The 18,893-nt window shown below is 56.2% G+C and overlaps 2 protein-coding genes across 8 annotated transcripts in view; one reads left to right on the top strand and one right to left on the bottom strand.

Moving 5' to 3' along the window:
* CA4 (carbonic anhydrase 4) lies at nt 1–8,802 on the bottom strand. 2 transcript variants are annotated; one of them, XM_036836389.1, is made up of 8 exons: nt 8,367–8,802; nt 3,725–3,778; nt 2,586–2,741; nt 1,520–1,665; nt 1,302–1,400; nt 985–1,048; nt 690–856; nt 1–317 (listed from the first exon to the last, which is right to left on the bottom strand). In XM_036836389.1, the coding sequence occupies exons 1-8, from the start codon at nt 8,455–8,457 to the stop codon at nt 123–125; spliced, it is 972 nt and encodes a 323-aa protein (XP_036692284.1). In that variant the 5' UTR covers nt 8,458–8,802; the 3' UTR covers nt 1–122. The 2 variants fall into 2 exon arrangements, with proteins under 2 accessions (XP_036692284.1, XP_036692285.1); XM_036836390.1 differs by lacking the exon at nt 8,367–8,802 and adding an exon at nt 8,042–8,127.
* ZNHIT3 (zinc finger HIT-type containing 3) overlaps nt 7,347–18,893 on the top strand; it is a 43,842-nt gene continuing 32,295 nt past the window's right edge. For 3 of the 6 annotated variants that reach the window (XM_036836391.1, XM_036836396.1, XM_036836397.1), the window contains exon 1: nt 7,357–7,758. The gene's annotated coding sequence lies outside the window, so the exon portion shown is untranslated. Of the gene's footprint in view, nt 7,759–8,148; nt 8,232–18,893 lie in introns of those variants that run through there. The other 3 variants (XM_036836399.1, XM_036836398.1, XM_036836393.1) reach the window with 3 other exon arrangements.

Here is an 18,893-nt window from a genome sequence, read left to right on the forward strand (position 1 = left end):
TTTCTCCAAAAACATGTCCATATTTTAATCATCACCAAAGTCCAACCCGGGAAGCCTGAGGAACAGAGGCTCAAGCCCTCTTAAGGGCTGAGACCAGAGGTCAAGCGTGCAAACATGAGTCGTCATCGGAGGAAGCCTGCTGTCAGGCAGGTGAGCGCGAGGGTCAGCAGGGTGGGCAGCGGCAAGGGCAGCAGCCGTCCCGGGGCCTGGGACCTGAAAACCTGGCGCTTCCCCCGGGGCTGCAGGGGCCTGACATTGTCTGTCATTTGCAGCTTCTTCTCGTTGTCATAATACAGCTTCTGAGAGAATGCCAGGATCTGTGGAAGGCACAGGGCTCAGCAGGGAGGGATGAAGCTGGTGGAGCTGCACTCCTCACTGTGTGACCTCAGGCCAGTCGCCTGGCCTCTCTGAGCCCTCTCCGGTTCTTGTGCAGAGGAAAAGCATCAGGGATGTAAAGTGCTTTGCATCCATGGGGGCTCCACTCCCATGAGTTTCCTAAGCAGAGGGGACTCACAGCTCTGGGCTTTGAGGGCCTGTGATTGCTATTACTGTCATCACCGTTACCAGAGAACAGTGGTTCTCAAGCTTGAGCTTGCATTAGCCTCACCTGGGGGCTTGGTGAACCCCAGACTGCCTGGGGCCTCCTGCAAAGGGACAGTTTCCAGGAGCTGAGCCAGGGCCCCGTGTACCTGGTCCTTGTGGAGCTGAATGGGCTCCCGGAACACGGTCCAGACCACCTTCTCATCGCAGCCTGGTGTGGTGAGCGAGCCCAGGTAGCGGAAGTAGTGCCTCAGTTTCTCCTTCTTGGGGAGCAGGTCGAAGAGGCTGATGTTGTCTTTCAGCGTGGTGTTCATATCTGGGGAGACTCGCACGCCTCACTCTGAGAGTACAGGCTCCTCCACCATCCAGACCGTCTTTTGTAGGAAGATGTCTTCTCCCCTCCCCTAGCCCCCCCCCCCGCCTCCCCTCACCATCCTGACTCACTGGGACTGGGGATGTCAGACAGCGCCTGCACCAGGGGCTGGAAGTTAACATTCTCGGATCCGGCCTGGAACAGGAGGGAAAGGGGCTTGAGAGAGGCTTGTGGGGAGCCGGTGGTGACCCAGTCTGGGGTGGGGCGGGCACGCAGCTTCTGGGACTGAGGCCCTCAAAGGCCCTGGGTTCCCCACATGGGGATGTACAAGTCACTGAGAAACAGAGGGGAAGTCGGGGCTTCTCCAGCCCCCTCCTGCCTTGCTGGGATCCCAGGTCTCTGGATCCTAAGAAGCAGCCCCTCGAACCCTGAGGGATGGCAGCCCCACCTCCACCATGAAGGCCAGCACTGCGATCTCATCTTTGGGGTCCTGGTTCTTGTTCGTGTTCCTCGATGTCCCCTTTTCTTTCTCATGTACCATGTGTATCTGGTAAGGGGTGAGAGGGATGGAGAGAGAACCCGTCAGGGTGCTGGACCCTCCTTCTTGCCCAAGGCAAGTATACCCAGAGCCCAGCCAAGGCATCCACCTGGGAAGAGGTCCCTCACCTCCATGGCAAAGCGATCCCCGTCGAAGCTATGCTCTGAGCCCCGATCCATCACCTTGGACCAGTGTAGGTGCAGCTGCTTGGCCCGGTACCGGGCGGTCAGTCCTCCTCCAGCAATCGAGGCCTCGTCCCCCAGCAACACCATCACTGGAGGGCACAGGAGGGGGCAGAGTCCTCGCACCCACCTCCCCCAGCCTCTCCCAGCCCCTCATCCCAGCTCCACCCAAGCAGGACCTTCTCTCCTACCTCGCACCCTTCACGGGCTACGGTCCTGGGCCTGAAGGGACAGGAACAGTGGTACAGCCTGGACCTTCCCCTGGCCCCCTCATTGGCCTCCCTGTCTGCCTCTCCCTCTGTCCACCCCTCACTGCCCAAACATGCAACTCAGCCTGGTGCCGGCCCTGCTTCAACCCCCTCCACGCGCGGTGCCCCGATGTTCCCAGGGCCACGTCCAGACTCCTCAGCCCTGGGCGACCTGCCCCAGGCCCGGCTGGACTGACCCTGGGCTGGCTCTGGCCGCTCCGGGCTTCGCTCTGTCCTCCATGCACATGGGGCCACATGCAGCCCTTTGAACACCCCAAGCTGTTTCACGCCTCTGTGCCTTTGCACATGCTGTTCCCTCTTCCTAGAACCTGTCCTCTCCCCCACTACAGATTGCTCTGATACAGGATTGAAAATACTCATACGATGTTCCTTCCTTTCCAAAGTCCACCCTGTACAATGTGTCTCTTTATTTATAGTGTCTCCTGCTAGACTGTGAACTCCAGGAGGACAGGCATTTTGTCTGTCTCATTCCCCGCCATAGCCCCAGTGCCTAGAACATAGATGCTCAAGAAACACTGGGGCAAATAAATGAACCCCACCACCCACCCCGCCTAGGCTGTGCCCTCACAGGACCTGCACTCTCCCCCCCCGCCCAGGACTTTTCAGCCTCTCCTCAGCAGAAGTGGACCCCCCCAGTGTGCCCTCCCAGGAGGAGGCCCGACCCTCCAGTCCTTGGGAACTTGGGTCCCAGGATCCCGCGCCCCTGCTGTCCCGGGCCTGCATCCAGCCCATCTGAGACCTACCTGAGTGGCCATTGTTTTGCACGGCCCACTTTTGCTTCTTGTCGTAGCCGGAGAAGGAGAAGGGTCCCAGGTTTGGGTCCAGCAGTGTCTTGGCAGTGACGATGTTGATGGGAGACTGGCGGTTATTCTGGCAGCTATCGCCCCACTGGTCCGGCCCTGAGCAGGGAGGGAGGGTGGGCCGGGAGTCAGGGGCGCCTGGCACCGAGGTGTGGCATCCTCCACCCCACTCGGGTCAGGCCCAGCTCAAGGCAGCAAGGTCTTTGGATGGCTGGCAGGCTGTGCTGGGGGGATGCCCGGCACAGAGCTCCGCCCTCACCCTTCTCCCTCCTCAGACACACACTCACACTCACACAAGACCAGCAAGGCGTGGTGTTGGACAGGGTGGGACTAGGGTGTGAGCTCTGGGGTAGGGGACCACCTCAGATGCTGGGCTGGGAAAGGAAAGCTCCGTGATAACCTGCTTCCTAGGGGTTCCGAAGTTCAAAGCAGGTGGATGGGAGAGTGCGTGGAAGTGGTGGCGTCCCCTGGAAGGGCCGCTTGTGAAAGGACCCCGTGACTTGACACTAAGCCTTATCTGAGCACTGGGAGGCAGGGAAGGAGCCCCAGGGGAGCCCAGCCCCCTGCACCCGGGACCTCCCACACCAGTGAGCAGGGCGGGGGTTGGGGAGCCACTGCCCAGTCACCAAAACAGCAACGGTGGGAGGAAAGCAGATTTGCAGGAGACCGGGCAGCGCTTGAAAAGTACAAAGAACCGCCACCCAGGCCCACTGCAGGGTGTCACTGGAACAGAATCAACTCTCCATTTTGTTATGAGAGGAGCAAACTGAATTTCTCCCTTTGATGCTGCTCCTGATTATTTCAGAGGACCAGAGGGCTGACTCTCTTGCTGTCAGAGATGACGACAGGAGGTCCCAGTAAAAACTCAGGTCACTCTACGTTCCCTGTGCCCTGAGCACCGGGAGAGAGAGAGAGAGAGAGAGAGAGAGAGAGAGTGTGTGTGTGTGTGTGTGTGTGTGTGTGTGTGTGTGTGTGTTAGGAGCTGATATCTGACTGGGGCCACCATCACCTCATCCTTCCCACCTTCCCTGGGTCTCCATTTCAACCTGGAGGGTCCCTACCACAAGACTCGCTGCACTTACCCAAGCAGGTGTAGTTGGAGGGCTTGACTTGATTCTGGTAGCACCAGTGTGACCCTGGAACAGAGAGAGGAAGGATGTGAGGCCTGTGCAGAAACATGTCAGTGTATCTGTGTACACACATGTCTGTCTCTATGAGTGCCAGTGAACTGTGTGCACACAAGCAACTCTGTGTGTGTGTGTGTACACAGTGGGTCAGAGGCTGGGAATATCCCTGGAGTCAGAACCTGGCCTGGGATGGGATAGAGCATTCCTGGGGTGCCATCCTGGGGGACAGAGGGCCCAGGGGAAGGAGCCTTAAGAAGAAAATGTAGGGATGGAGAAGGAGGCGCTCAAAACCGCCAGGCTCCAGGTGTCCCTGACCCACAGCCAATCCACTGGTCCTCTTGCCCAGGGCACTGTCCTCAGGCAATGCAGACCAGACAGCCAGCAGCCCTTGAGGGGCCCTCCAAGGCGGGTCAGCTCTCCCCAGGGGCTAGCCTGGACACTACCTGTTGCTCATCGGCCTCCCCCTCCCTCCTTGCATCCCCGCCCTCAAACCTGGAAGGGAGGCTGGTGAGAGGGGAAGAGGAGGCCCCCCAGGACAATACCGCCATGTTCAGCTTGGCTGCTTTCCCAGAGTTGATGGGATGATGAGGGAGATTAGGCTAGTCCCTCCCTGGAACACACCCTCTTGTGCTATTAAGACCCATTCTTGCCTAAACTCTCACAGTCCTGCAGGGACTCCCTGCAGGGAGGAAGGCAGCTAGGTCTTTTCCCCTGTCCCTCCAACCTGCAGTCCTGGTGTTTGGGACCAGACAGACTTGCCTTCCAATCCCCCACTCTGCCTCCAGACAGGAGAACCAACATCTCTGAAAAGAAGGCTGCATCACGAACGTAGCTCACTAATGCAAGATGTTGACAACAGGGCAAACTGTGCACATGGGAACCCTCTCCTCTGTGCTCTCTGCTTGATGTTTCTGTAAACCTGAAACTGCTCTAAAATTAGTCTATTGATTTTTAGAAGAAAGTCTGTGCCAGCAGGGTGGACAAAGCATTTGATAAGAGCTGGAATTCTAGCTGGGCCACTTAGGAGCTGTGGGTTTAGGGACAAGTCACTTAATCTCTCTGAGCCTTAGTTTTGCTGTCTGTAAAATGGAACCAATACCATCCACCTCATAGGACTGTGGGGAGGATTAAATGAGAGATGGTAGAGAGTGTTCCAGGCAGTTGGAATTTAGTCAAGTCCCTGACGAGTCCTTCCCTTCTCCTTGGCTCCCTCCCTCCCTCCCCTCCTCAACCTCCTGTCAGGGCACAGATGGCCAAAGTCAAGGAGGGGTGGAGAGGAGAGAAATGAAGTGAGCTGGAAAGAACTCAGGGATGAGGAAATTCCTAAGAAAAGCAGAGCTTCCTGCTCAGCCTGAGCTAAGGCCTCTGAGCACATCCATCCCCACCCAAGCCCACCTCCTCTGGGGTCCCTGCAATGGGCATGGGGTGGAGAGGGGGGGGCAGGTTCTCAGTAGGGGGTGGGAGGAAGGCCAGGAGACTGAGCATCTATAGGAAATTGACCACCTCCGCACCCTGGGCCCTTCAGAGCCTCCTGGGGTTTCCCAGTCTCCCAGGCCTGGATCAAATGCTGTGCCTACTTTGCTGGCACAGCCTCTTTCAGAGATGGACAGTCCCTGCAGTGTCTTCCCCTGGCCAGTCCACCCCCTGCCCGGGACAGGGCTCTGCTGACCCTGGGACTTGCTGCATCTAGGGAGGCCTGACGAGGGTCAGCTCTGCAAAGGGCAGTGGCCACTGCCCATCCCGGCCCGTCTCTGCATGTTGGCAGAGCTCTGATGCCGGAGCCCATCACCCGGCCTCCAGTCCTGGCTCTGACTCTTGCTTATTCTCTGCAGGAGAGTTCATTAACTTTTCTGAGCCCACTTTCTTACTTGCTTCCTCAGGCAGAAGGAGCTGCCACTGATCTCCCAGAGTCAGTGTCTAAGGACACACTGGATGGGAGGTCATTTGCATCCGTGAAAGGCTTCCTGTTACGATTCTCCTGGCTCTCCACCTCTCAGAGGTCCTGAAGGCAGAAGGCGCCTCTGAGGTCGAGCTGGCCCCTCCTGGTGACTGATACCTGGGGGGAAGCTGTTTCAGGGGATGCCTGGCTTGAGCCGGAATCCTCAGGAGCCAGCTCTGACGGGTGGAACCCCTGTCAGCCTCCCTGGAGCCCATCTGGTCCAGGCTGAGCTTTTCTTAGGAATTTGCTCTTCCCTGCTTCTGGCTACAGCTCCTAGGGTTGTCATGGTGACCTCTGATCCACTGTCTTAATCACAGAGACTTTTGACCTGCTTGGTTGAATGCTCTTGAAACTACCCTCTTTAGGAAGCAGGAGCCAGGAAAACATGATGTTGATGAGGCCAAGGCTGGGGGTCAGGTCTATATCCAAAGGCTGAAGGTAGGGGCTGGTTTTTAGGCAAGTGGTGGCAGGGTCACAAACCAGCTCAGGTTCCTGTACTGGTTCATGAGGGAGCGGCCCTTACAGATAATTACCAGCCAGTTCTCTCAGGCCACTTCCTAGAGGGCCTGGGAAGGACAGGAGCTACCCACAGGTCTTGGCTCCAAGCTCAGGATGCTGCCTAGTCCGTCTGCCCTGACCAGAGATGGAGTGAGAGAACTAACGACCATCGCCAGTCACCCAGCCGCTGTCCCCCACCCTTGACGTGCCCACCACCCCAGCCCCCTGCTTTAGAGCTGATTGAAGAAGTTCTCTCGGGTGGACCTTGCTCACCCCACCCTCCCACTCCAGGGGGAGGGAGGAATCCTGAAAACCAGCTCAGCGAAACCCGAAGATGTCCTGGGCAAAGTCTCAGCAGCTCCTGGCTAGGTCTGGGACTCTGAAGGGGCCTATGACCCTCTCCCCTCCTCTCTCCCTGGCAGCAGATGGTCTGAGGACATCGATGTACAGCCTGGTCACTCTCCAGCCTCAGGTTCCCTAGGAGATGAAATGGGGGAGGAAGGCAGGACCCTCGGCAGCTCCCAGTCAGAAAGCCCCAGTGCTTAAGGGGAGCACAGCTTGTGAGAGGGGGCGGCTGAGAGAGATTCCTGGCTGGCAGGGCCCAGGCCATGTGGCTATGGAGTGCCTGCTATGTGCCACACAGGCACGGCACTAAGCACCTACGCCCACTATCTTATTTGAATCCTTAGAACAATACCTGAGTCAGATTACTCTCTGTTTTGTAAGCGAGGAAACTGACTTACCCAAGGAGGAAACTGACTTACCAAGGAGGGAAGTGACCCAAAGCCACACAGCTACAAAGCAGCCACATTAATTGCAGAACATTTCTCTTCTACAAGCCCAGCAGCTTGAGTAGGTTTCAAACCTCCAACCCTACATATAAAAATGTTCACATCCCGCCTTTTCTGTTTCCTCCTCTCCTAGGAAGAGGCCAGGAGCTGCTGCAGGATGCCCCTCATACCCCACCACGGGCCAGCTACGGGTCTCCTTCTCTGCTGCTGAGGGCACCCTCAGCCCGCACCCATGACTCCAAGAGAGGAGCATCTAGCTTTACAGAGGAGATTCGGCCAGGTGGACCCCAAGGACCATCCGAGGGGTAGCTGAGATGGGGACTGGCAGATGGGTACCTCCTTCCGAGGAGATGGCTCCCCGTGGGGTCGCAGAGAAGGTGCCAGATTGGATCCCTGTGCCCAGACGCTGGAGGCGCCTTCAACTCCTTATCAAATATTAACACCCCTCTCCTGCCACCTTCCACCTAGGCGAATAATTAAGAGCTCGGCCTCACCATTAATCTTTAAAGGAAAATCACCCCGGCCGGAAAGACCGGCTTGGCTCGGGTCTCCGGATGTCCCCCTCCAGGCTCCCTACACAGTTCTGGAGGTGAAGGATGCTGGCAGCGTCCGGGGACAAGGCACCCAGGGTGGGAAGCGGGGATGACCGGGCCCCACCGCACCCAATTTGTTGTCCTTGCCCCGGGCCGGGGGCAGCCACCAAGCACTGAGCCCCCGCGGGACGGACAGCGACCCACGCAGACGGAGGAACACCAGAAAGGGTGAGAAACGGAGGCGTGCGCCGCGGCGGCTCAGAGACGCATCCTTGCCCCGGACCCGCACGGCGCCCGGCCGAGGGCCGCGGGCCCCGCACACCGCAGTCGCGCACACGCTTTGCACCCGCTGCCCCGCGCCCGCCGCGCCCGGCCTCCCGCGCCTCTCCGCTCCCGCCGCCCGCGCCGCCCCATCGCCCCGGGCGCAGCCTCGGCGGGGTGCGCGGGGCCCGAGCGCCGAGGGGCCACGGAAGGGCCACCGAGGGGTCCCGGGGCCGAAGCCCTCGTTCACCTGCGCGGGCCCAGGGCCAGGCGGCGGCGAGGACCAGGAGCGCCGGTAGCAGCCGCATCCTGCGCAGGAGTGGCGACGCCGCCGAGCCGGGGACCGCGCGCTGAGGAGGCCGCCGGGCGGGCCGCGGTCCCGCCGACCCAGGTTTTATAGCGGAGCCGCGACGGGAGGGAGCCCCGACAGCAGGACGCGGGTAGCGGCTCCTCCCCCTGGCGGGTCCTCCCCTCACCTGTCCCTGATCTGAGAGCCTCCACCCCCCACTTGCGCTCCGCACCCACCCCCACCGCCTGGTCACCTTCCGACCGGTGCGCGAGGGCCCCTCACCCACCCGTGTCCTTCAGCGCAGAGGCGGCGTCCTCCTGCCTCGCTCCTCCCCCGTCCCACACCTGGTCTCTGGTTTGGGACCAGGGTAGCGACATCGCAAGGTACTCGATCCACACAAGGGTGGGGACCCCGGATTCCTGCCTTGGATCGTTTTGGCGCGGACCGCTGCGCAGCCCTCTCGCCTCGGAAGCAGCCCGGGGGGGACCTTGGAATGGGCTGGGGCTGGAGGCTCGGGGAATGGAGATAGCGTCGGAGGGATGACGGAGTTGAGGGATGTGCGACGGTGTTTCTTGAATCCGGTGTCCCCAGAAAGAGAGCTTGCTTTTCTCTCTCAGGCAGTGACAGCTGATTCTCTGGGTCTTATCTCTTTTTCTGTTCCCACCCAAGCTGCTCCAAACTTAATTTCTAAGCAACCCAGGTACTCCCGCGGTGGTCCAATGGCTAAGACTCTGTGCTCCCAATTCAGGGGGCCCGGGTTCGACCCCTGGTCAGGGAACTAGATCTCACATGCCGTAACTAAAGATCCCGTATGCCGCAACTAAGACGCGGCGCAGTCAAATAAATATTTGAATTTTATTTAAAAAAAAAAAGAAAAAAGCAACCCAAAGACTGTTCTTCTAACACAGAGTGAGGACACCTATGAATTTCTGTGCGAGTGTGTATGTGATGGCCAGCGCTGGGGATGCTGAGGGGGCGGAACCGAGTAATGGATTGCAAAGAGGCTCAGTGAGAGAGGAACTAACGGGGTCAGAGGAGAGGGGCTGGTCCTGTTGAGCCCACCCCCCTCCCACCACCCAGACTCCAGAGATAAGATGGAAAGAGAAGAGACTGGGGTCTGAATGGACCTCTCCTTTTCTCATCTGCCAGAATCTTCAGAGGAGTTCAGGGAAAGGAAACTTTCCTGGGAGAAGGCCCTAGCATTTAGGGAAATGGGGCGGGGGGCCTCCACTAGAGGAAGCTGCCTCTTGTCTCAGGAGGGACGCCCCCTCTCCTGGACTTGGCTCCCCTGCTACAATGCCTCTATAGACTCCTCCATGGCTCTAGGTACTGTGTGTCCCACATGGGGTGGGGACATCCGTGGCAGTTTGAGAAGCTCACTCAGACTTGAGTGGGGAAGATGGACTTGGGTGGGCCTGGGCCCCCTCCTTCAACAGGAAGCCCCAGTTTTCTGGTCTAGTCACTTCCCCATCCTCTGCCAACCTCTCAGCGCCCACAGGGCTTTGAACTTAGGCAAGAGACCTCTGAGGAGGGATTACCTCCTCCAGAACTCTCTGGGCAAAGGGGCTTCCTCCAAGGTTAGAGTCCTAGCTGACTGCCCCCCCCCCACCTTCTGGCCCAGGGTCACACAGCCTCAAGGAGCAGCTTTGATCTTCCAGAGAGGAGGGGGGTGGTATCCACATCAGGCTTAGAGTCCTATTGTCTGCGCTGCCTTAGAATTTCATCACCAGCCTGGGACTTGGACAGTCAGGGGAGGGATTCCACACCCCGGGATCTTTTCTGGGGGAGTGAATTTGTGTTCACAAGGCTGTAAAAATATATCTTTTAGGACTGGGGAATGGAGTGGGGAGGAAGCCCAGTCCTGGGAATGAAGTCTACTTCAGGGGTCCCTGTAACCCCCAAGCCAGCCCCCCTTACAGGCAGGAGAGAGACTTAGAAACCTTTGGTGGGGTTAAGGGGCTATTGACTGGTGACCTTAGAGTCACTTCAAAGTCCCTTTGGGAAGAGGAAGAGGAAGAGGAAGCTGATTTCTAAGTAATCCTCTCCCTTCCCATCAGCGCACCCCCTACTATGTTTTGGGCCAATGAGCTGGGGGAGGAGAACCACGCCCCTGTGTGGTGTTCCTGCCGAGGCATGGGGAGGGGGAGGAGGTTAAGAATGGGCACTTCCTCAAGGATGAGTCTTAATCACGGGTACCACTGAGACTGCACATTTGCGATGCGGGAAGTCAAGGGGGGTGGCTCCTGCTCTATCCATCATCTCTGACTCCAAGGTTACACAAGGCAGGTTACTCTGTGTTACCAAGGTCACCCAGCCTTATCTCCCAGCCTGGACCCCTGTCCTGCCTGCCGTAAAGTTGCCACCTGTCACTATCTAGGTCACCCTGGGCCTAGTTTCCCTGGAGGGGACATGACCCCTCGTTACAACAGGGGTCATTAGACCAGGGATGGGCCCTGCCATGTCTTGATGACTTATAGGGCCCATATAGCTGCCAGCCCAGGCCCAGCTGTCCCAGCCCTGCTACAGCCTCCTTCCTCTTACTCCACACAGGGTCCCCGAGCATCCTGCGTTCAAGTCCCTGCTCTTCCTTTGACTCAGGGATGACCTTGGGCAACTTTCTTACTCCTCTCTGATTGCAACTTCCCCATCTATAAAGTGGGGATGATAAACCTGCCCTGCTGACCTCTGCCAATAAACAGTTATTGGGCCAGAGCCTGCCCAGCCCAGACTTTCACAAACAGCCTCCCGGCGCCTTGGGTGTAGCCACTGGCCCATTGCGGATGCAGAAATGAATCACAATTCTCATCCTCTGGGGGTTTTCACGCCATGGCCCTGTCTGGAACAGGAGGGAGGCACTAGGGGAGCTACAGGTCTTTGAGGTCAGACAACCCTGGATCACTTCTGGCTCTACCCACTTGCTTTGTGACATCAGCCAAGCCTTGGTTTTCTTCATCTGTGAAATAAAAATCATACCCCTAACTTCCTCATATGTTTCTTTCTTTTCCTTTTGACATGGACCATTTTTAAAGTCTTCATTGAATTTATTACAATATTGCTTCTGTTTTATATTTTGGTGTTTTGGCTGCGAGGCACATGGGATCTTAGTTCCCCAACCAAGGATTGAACCCGCACCCCCTGCATTGGAAGGCAAAGTCTTAACCACTGGACCACCAGGGAAGTCCCCCTTATAGGTTTCTGATTCTCATAATTCATTGTGAGAACTCAAGTGACTAAAGCCTAAGGAGGGCTGACCAGGGGCCTGGGTACATTAGCACACTTCACCATGACCTCTATCTAAGTGGACGTCCTTTCACCTGGATTGAACATGACCCTAGGCAGGCATGGATGTGACATTGAGTGGAAGCGGACACTGAGCTAGGCCCAGGGAGGGGCCCTGGCACATCCAGGCTCCTCTTGGTCTCCCAAGGCCTAGGGAGGGGTGAGGAAGGCTGAGGGACAAGGAGAGAAGCCCCAACTGCAGGGACCCAAAAAAGGTGAGATTCGGATTCAGCCTCTCCTGGGACTCTGATGGGCATGGGGTGGAGACACAGGGGAGCAAGACGCTGCACTCCTGGTGTTCATAGGTCAGAGGAAGGCCTAGGACATATCCCTTAACAGGAGACTACCAGGTCTGTGATCGGGGGGTGAGGTGGGCAGATGGAGTGGAAGGCAGAAGCTTAGAATAGGTTTTGGAGCAACACTGCCCTGGATTCACATCCCCACCTCACACTCACCCTTCCCTCCTTCAAGCTCAGTGTCCTGATGGGGAAAATGGGGATGAAGACAGCGCCTCCCTCACATGTATGGTTAGGATTCAACTAGATAATGCTGGGTAAAGGGCCTGGTAGAGGTCCAGGCACTTAGCAAGCGCTCAATAAACCTCAGCTGTTAAGCATAACTGTTACGGGTAGGAATAGCAGATGCCCATGAGGTTACAGGAGCCCAGAGGACTGGCACCTGGCCCAGCCAGTGGGTGGGGAGCCGGGGCAGGGTAGGGGGGAGGCTTCCTGGAGAAAATGAGACTCAGGCTGAGTATTGGAAGACACACAGATGTTAACACGAAAAGGGAAGGGAAATCCAGGCAAAGGAAACACACTGAGAGAAGGCATAGAGGTGGGGTGAGAGGGAGAGTGCTCAGGAATGAGGCTGGAGAGGTATTTGGCCCCAGAGAGACCAGACTTGTTTGTTGGGATTAGAAAGTTGGACTGATCTTTCCTTTTTTTTTTAAACAAATTTATTTATTTTTGGCTGCATTGGGTCTTCGTTGCTGCGCGCGGGCTTTCTCTAGTTGTGGTGAGCGGAGGCTACTCTTCGCTGCGGTGCACAGGCTTATTTCAGTGGCTTCTCTTGTTGCGGAGCATGGGCTCTCGGCACGCGGGCTTCAGTAGTTGTGGTGCACAGGCTTACTAGTTGTGGCTCGCGGGCTAAGAGTGCAGGCTTAGTAGTTGTGGCGCACGGGCTTAGTTGCTCTGCAGCATGTGGGATCTTCCCGGACCAGGGCTCGAACATGTCCCCTGCATTGGCAGGTGGATTCTTAACCACTGCGCCACCAGGGAAGTCCCCTGATCTTTCCTTTGATAAGGGGTAGATATCAAGATCCTGATTTTATAGGCCAGGAAATATTCTCAGAGTCACTCGGCCGTAGAAAGAGACAGGGATCCTCAGCTACTTCTTTGAGTTACAGAAGAGGGAGCTGAGGCTCAGAGAGCGTAGTGACTCACCCATGTTGCCCAGCAAGGACAGAGCAGAGCTGGGATAGGAACCCTAGTCTCCTGCCCCGCCCCCACTCTCTTTCCATGCCATCTTATCCCCCCAACACACACACCTCCCTCCCATTGGAGCCTCCAGCCTCCATCTTCCCTTGCTTTCTGCACCTGCAGAGTCCCCTTCAATTAACAGGGGAACGTTTGCAGAGACTCCAGCTTTCGTGTCCCTGGATATTGAGATTAAACCTGTATGCAAAGGGAGCACATGCAGGGGCTTCCCTGGTGGCACAGTGGTTAGGAATCCACCTGCCAATGCAGGGGACACGGGTTCGATCCCTGGTCCTGGAAGATCCCACATGCCGTGGAGCAACTAAGCCCGTGCGCCACAACTACTGAGCCTGCGGTCTAGAGCCCGTTCTCTGCAGCAAGAGTAGCCACCGCAATGAGAAGCCTGCGCACCGCAATGAAGAGTAGCCCCTGCTCACCACAACTAGAGAAAGCCCGCGCACAGCAACGAAGACCCAACGCAGCCAAAAATAAATAAATAAAATAAATAAATTAAAAAAAAAAAAAAGGGAGCACATGCAATGTGGGCTCCGCCATTCCGGAACCTGGATCTCTGCCATGATCTAGCAGAAACAAGAAAACGCCTCTCCAGCCAGCATCTGTGGAAGATGCAGTCCCTCTTCCCTGGTCTTCACACGCACCCTATTTCTCTGGTCTGTAGAGAGAACCCCGGGGGAGCAGGAAGGGGGGAACAGAGAGGAGCTATCACGGGGGCAGGATTGGGGCCTCTTTAGTAGAGAGGTTTGTGGAAACTTCTGCCCCTGAAAATTTTGAATAATAGTAGCAGCAAGAAGCATGGAATAATCCAGCAATGGAGATGCCATATGTCTGTTCCTGTCCCATAGAGAGTTCAGGAAAACTCCCCCACGGCTGTCCCTCCCCTCTCAGCCACAGGAGCCGGATCACACCAGCAGGAGGCCGGGGTCAGAGCTTCTTTGGATTTTCCAATGTAGTATTCATATATATTCTGGTTTGTGGTGGAAGGAGCTCTAAAGAGGGGGATGAGGGTGGGACCAGGTGGGGAGAAAAGGCAAGAGCCACATAGGCTGCCTTGGGGGGCGGGGGGGAAAGGGAACATTCCCTCCTCAGTTAAATGGTATGGCAACACGGAGAGAACAGGCTCTTTTAGGGGTGTGTGTGTGGGTCTGTTAATTTCTTTTTCTCTGGTCATCCAGATAATACCTACTCATTGTAGAATATTTGGAAAGAAGCAGGGGAAAAAATTTCAGATAACCTTATCTCCCAGAGGTAACCATTTTACAGTTTAACATATTTTTTTAAATTTATTTTATTTATTTATTTATTTTTGGCTGTGTTGGGTCTTCGTTGCTGTGCACGGGCTTTCTCTAGTTTCGACGAGCAGGGGCTACTCTTCATTGCGGTGCACGGGCTTCTCATTGCGGTGGCTTATCTTGTTGCGGAGCACGGGCTCTAGGCGCGCAGGCTTCAGTAGTTGTGGCACAAGGGCTCAGTTGTTGTGGCTCCCAGGCTCTAGAGCGCAGGCTCAGTAGTTGTGGCGCATGGGCTTAGTTGCTCTGGGGCATGTGGGATCTTCCCCGACCAGGGCTCGAACCTGTGTCCCCTGCATTGGCAGGCGGATTCTTAACCACTGCGCCACCAGGGAAGCCCATTTTAATTTTTTTTTTTTTTAATTAATAGACTTTTACTTTTTTTTTTTAAGTATTTGTTTATTTATTTATTTATGGCTGTGTTGGGTCTTCGTTTCTGTGCGAGGGCTTTCTCTAGTTGTGGCAAGCGGGGGCCACTCTTCATCGCAGTGTGCGGGCCTCTCACTATCGCGGCCTCTCTTGTTGCGGAGCACAGGCTCCAGACGCGCAGGCTCAGTAATTGTGGCTCATGGGCCCAGCTGCTCCGCGGCACGTGGGATCTTCCCAGACCAGGGCTCGAACCCGTGTCCCCTGCATTGGCAGGCAGACTCTCAACCGCTGCGCCACCAGGGAAGCCCAAATGTATTTTTAAGAAAAAATATTTTAAAGAGAATAGTCATCCACCCCCACCTTAATCCATCTGTTTCATTTTTCTAACTTCCCTTTCAAATTTAATCTATATGCAAAACACTACTGACATAGTCCTGCTTTCTAACCTTCACCTTCCAGTGTCAACATGAGTCCATGTTACCTCACAGCCTCTGCAACTGTCATTTTGTGGTTCCACAATGTACACGGCTTGTGTCATCAGCTTACTTTCCATTGTAAATAACACTGAAGAGAATATCTCCCCGCTGGAGAGTCAGGGCCACAGACTGAGGAAGGAAACCAGGGGTCCCAGATCCTTTCCCCAGCTCCTCATTGAGAAAAACTACCTTCAGTTTATGAAAATAGTCTGGAGGTGGGGTAAGTGTCCAAGGGACCCCCAGAGGCCAGTTAAAGAATCTGAGTCAGGAGTTCTAACTGATCTCTGAAGTACCTGTAAGATAGGGAATATGGGGGGCAGGGTTCAGGGGGTAAGGAGTGTGTTTCTGTGTAGATTTGCAGGGTAGAGACGGTGTGAGAAAAAGTGTGTGCCTGCGGGCGCCTCCTCTTACGGGTGTGTCTGCACAGCAGCGCCCTCTGCTGTCCCTGCTCCCCCAACAGTTCTGTACCGTTTACGGTTTGAAAGTCCTTCCCCCTAACTTTAGTCTGTCTTTCCCCATATTTCTTTTTCAGTTGTGCGGACCACAATAAAATAGCATTCAAAGAGTTGAAAAACAATTCTTTAGGTCCACCCTATACCCATTGCCCAGACCTTTAGCCCTGATAAAAAAACCATATTCACCTGAGTAAATTTTAAAGATCTTATTGGCTTTATTCAATGATTCATGAATTGGGCAGCATCCAACCTAGCAGATGGAAAGGAGCTGTACAAAATGAAAGACTTGTATAGGCAGAGGGAGTGGGAACAAGGAAGTTATACTAGACAAAAAAAGCAGATTGGCTGTGGAAAGGTCACTTTCCTTTAGAGAACAGTAGGGGTCGTTCAGAATGACGCAGATTACTTAACTAGTGCTGGTTAGGCAATTCCTGACTGATTTAAGATTCCATTTTGGGGAGAGATGAATCTAAGTTAAGTCTCAGTTGGGTGATGTGGGGCTAAGCATAAGTGATTCCATTTGTCTTGTTTTTAACAGCCCCCTTCAGGAGACTTCCAGGACACTACTATCATGTGCAACCTCATTTAATGTGAACTACACTTAGGTGTCATAGGGAAACGGAGACAAGAAATTGAGAATGTGTCAGCAAGTCCCCTAAAGACCCCACCCTAGCCACTTCCTTCAGGAAGTGACTCCCTGGCCCTGGCTCACCCATGCCCTGGGAACAGACGAGGGTGTCAGAGCTACAGGTAGAAGCTGAGATTTAGCAAGGCTGCATAGATAGCTCACCTCCCCACCTCTGATAACGGCTCCACATGGATACCTGTGGGATGGTTAGATCAATCTGCCCTGACTCTTCTCTTATTGTGGCAACAGAGGATGGGGGTGGCCGTGGTTCTGCTATAGTAAGTAACCCCAAAGTTAACCTTGAAGGGTACAGTTTATTTAATGACTCCCTTGTGGGATGGGTAGGGGCAGGGCCGCCTTCAAGGGCATGGGACTTGTATAGTTGCACAGGGGCTGCACTTGGTGTAATGTTCTGCTGTCGCCGTCTTGAAATTCTTAATTTTTGAACAAGAGGCTCTGCATTTTCATTCTGTAGCAGATCAGAGTTGGGGGCGGTAACGTGCAAGTCTTCTCACTGGATCTCCACACTCCCAGAGCTGGCCAGGAAGCAGCTGCGCAATGACGCCTCGGAGAACCTGTGGACCAGCGGCCGCTTGTGGAGTCCTCGGCTGGCTTCGGTTCTGCTTTCTCGCAGGAAACGTTCCAAACTCGCTTGCGCGAAACCCACCGCGCCGCGCTGCTGCCGCCCCTGCCCTCGAAGCCGGCATTTCTACGTGCCCGTTCGCGCCTAGGCCTCCGGAGCGCTGCCGGCTCGGTGCAGAGCTGCGTGACTCTGAGGCGCGCGCCACTCCCAGCCCGAGCGCCGGCAACCCGGGTCAGCCTCCGCTGGGAGGTAGTGCCGGGCGCTTTCCGCAGGCTCGGCTCTCCTGGAACGTGCTGGACAGCACCAGCAGGCCCTGCGCTGCAGACTTCTGCCTCCACTATCTGGTTTCACACCGTGCCCGGGGCTGACGATCAGAAGGTGCAAGAAGGCCCCGAGCTGCGTGCGGTCCTGGAAGACCGTGCAGGGGCACAGCGGAAACGCAGGTGCGGCGGGACCCTCCCAGGGCTCGGTGGAGTGCACGAGCCCAGCGTGCTGGCTCTTCATTGTACCTTCTGAGCCCTCATTTCTGAACTAGTCCCAGCTTCTTCGGGCTTCCCAGAATTACTACCATTGCGATCTGCACCCTCAAGGGCAAAAAATCTGGACCGGGAGTTACGGTACTCTACATTGGGAACAGCTGGCACCTTCCTCCTTGCACAGTCTTTGGGAGGCACGGAATGGGGACGCCCACACGAGCTGGGGGTCACCCAGAGTCGAAGGAGGGCATATTCACTGTGTGAAAGGTACATGCGAGGAATTCTAGGGATTTTTCTCTCCTGCCTTGCAGGCAGCAGAGTCTGCACAGCTTGGATACTTGTAAGGGGGCTGAGTCCGTGAAAACTGAGGGAGCATTCCCAGTCTCACCAAACAATTCACAAGACAGGTTTGGAGTGGGCAGGGACTATGTCCATAATGTGTGAGCTCCTACCAGCCCCAGGACGGAGTATGAGATTCGAGTTTTGCCCACCTCTCCCGCGGTCCCTGGGTCTGGTCCCGTCATGGACATTCTCTCAGGCAAGCTCGGAGCTCCTGCGTGCCTCCAGTTCAAACCGGTGATGGTCTGAATTGTTGAGGCAGACGATGACCCATGCGGGTTATTGGACCAGTGTGAACATGCCCTGGAGTTCGGAGCGGATCCTGAGCAGGGGACGCGTCGTCTCCTAGGGGGCGGAGGCCTTGGGGAACTTCAGCACCATGGGATGGACAGCACCCTGGAGGTGCAGGCCTAAGCCCGGCAGGGGCTGTGGGCGCCCAACTTCTCCACGGCGAGCTTTAGGGTGGGAAGCCAGGCGGAGGGACGGTCCGGACGGGGCCGAGCTCCCGGACCCGGGCCTCAAGACCCAGAGGCTGTGTGGGGCTTGGGGCCAGTGCTCAGAGGATAGGGCCCGAGTTTGAGGTCCCTGATGAGGGGGAAGGAGGCGGGGAGGGAGCCAGAGCCGAGCTAGCCTGGGAAAGCTGGTGTTCCAGAACCGCGGAGCCGTCGGCTGAAGGCGAGTCCTGGTCAACCCCCCTTGAGCCTCCATCCGGTTCGCTTGGAATTCCAGTGTAGACGCTGACTCTGGTGTTCTTTGCCACAGATCTCTGGCATTCGCAGGCCCAGGTATGCAGCCTCCACTACCCGCCCCAGATTAAAAAGAAAGATAAGGGCATCTCTTGAAGGGAAATGGAGGTGTGGGAGGGCTACTCCAGGGGAGGGAGGCAGAGCACTCGGCAGAGCTGACCTGGTGACCGCGAGGAAAGTTACAGACTTCGAGGAACCGTATGAATGACCCTTCATAGGGTTCAGATTACACACCTCAAGGGAGCAGAGCCGCCTCCCTGAAGCCGAACCGTCCCCAGCGCCTCCGGGGGCCGGTCGTAGGGCGTCCCTGTCGGACTGCAGCCCCTGGACTGAGCGGACAAAGGCGGAGGGGGAGGCGCTTGGGATGGGCGGCAACTTGTGGCTCTGGGAGGGCGAGCGCGCAGGTGGCGCGGGAAACCTGACAGGTGCCCCCCTCCCCATCCCGGGGCCAGGATGAAACCCAGGGCTCCCACTAAACATGACTCCACCTAAACACAACGCCCATCCCCTGAACTTGCATTTAAGGCACCTGTCACACCCCACTAACTCATCTCTGGCCACAGCCACTCCGCAGGCAGTCCCAGGGTTCCACCTCCTCGCTATTTCGGCCTCCTCGAATTTCTGATTCCACCCATTCGGAACACCCTTCCTAGTCAGGCTTGAAGATCCCCTCTCTCCTG

Source organism: Balaenoptera musculus, chromosome 20 (genome assembly GCF_009873245.2).
Source record: "Balaenoptera musculus isolate JJ_BM4_2016_0621 chromosome 20, mBalMus1.pri.v3, whole genome shotgun sequence".
Taxonomy (NCBI): domain Eukaryota; kingdom Metazoa; phylum Chordata; class Mammalia; order Artiodactyla; family Balaenopteridae; genus Balaenoptera; species Balaenoptera musculus.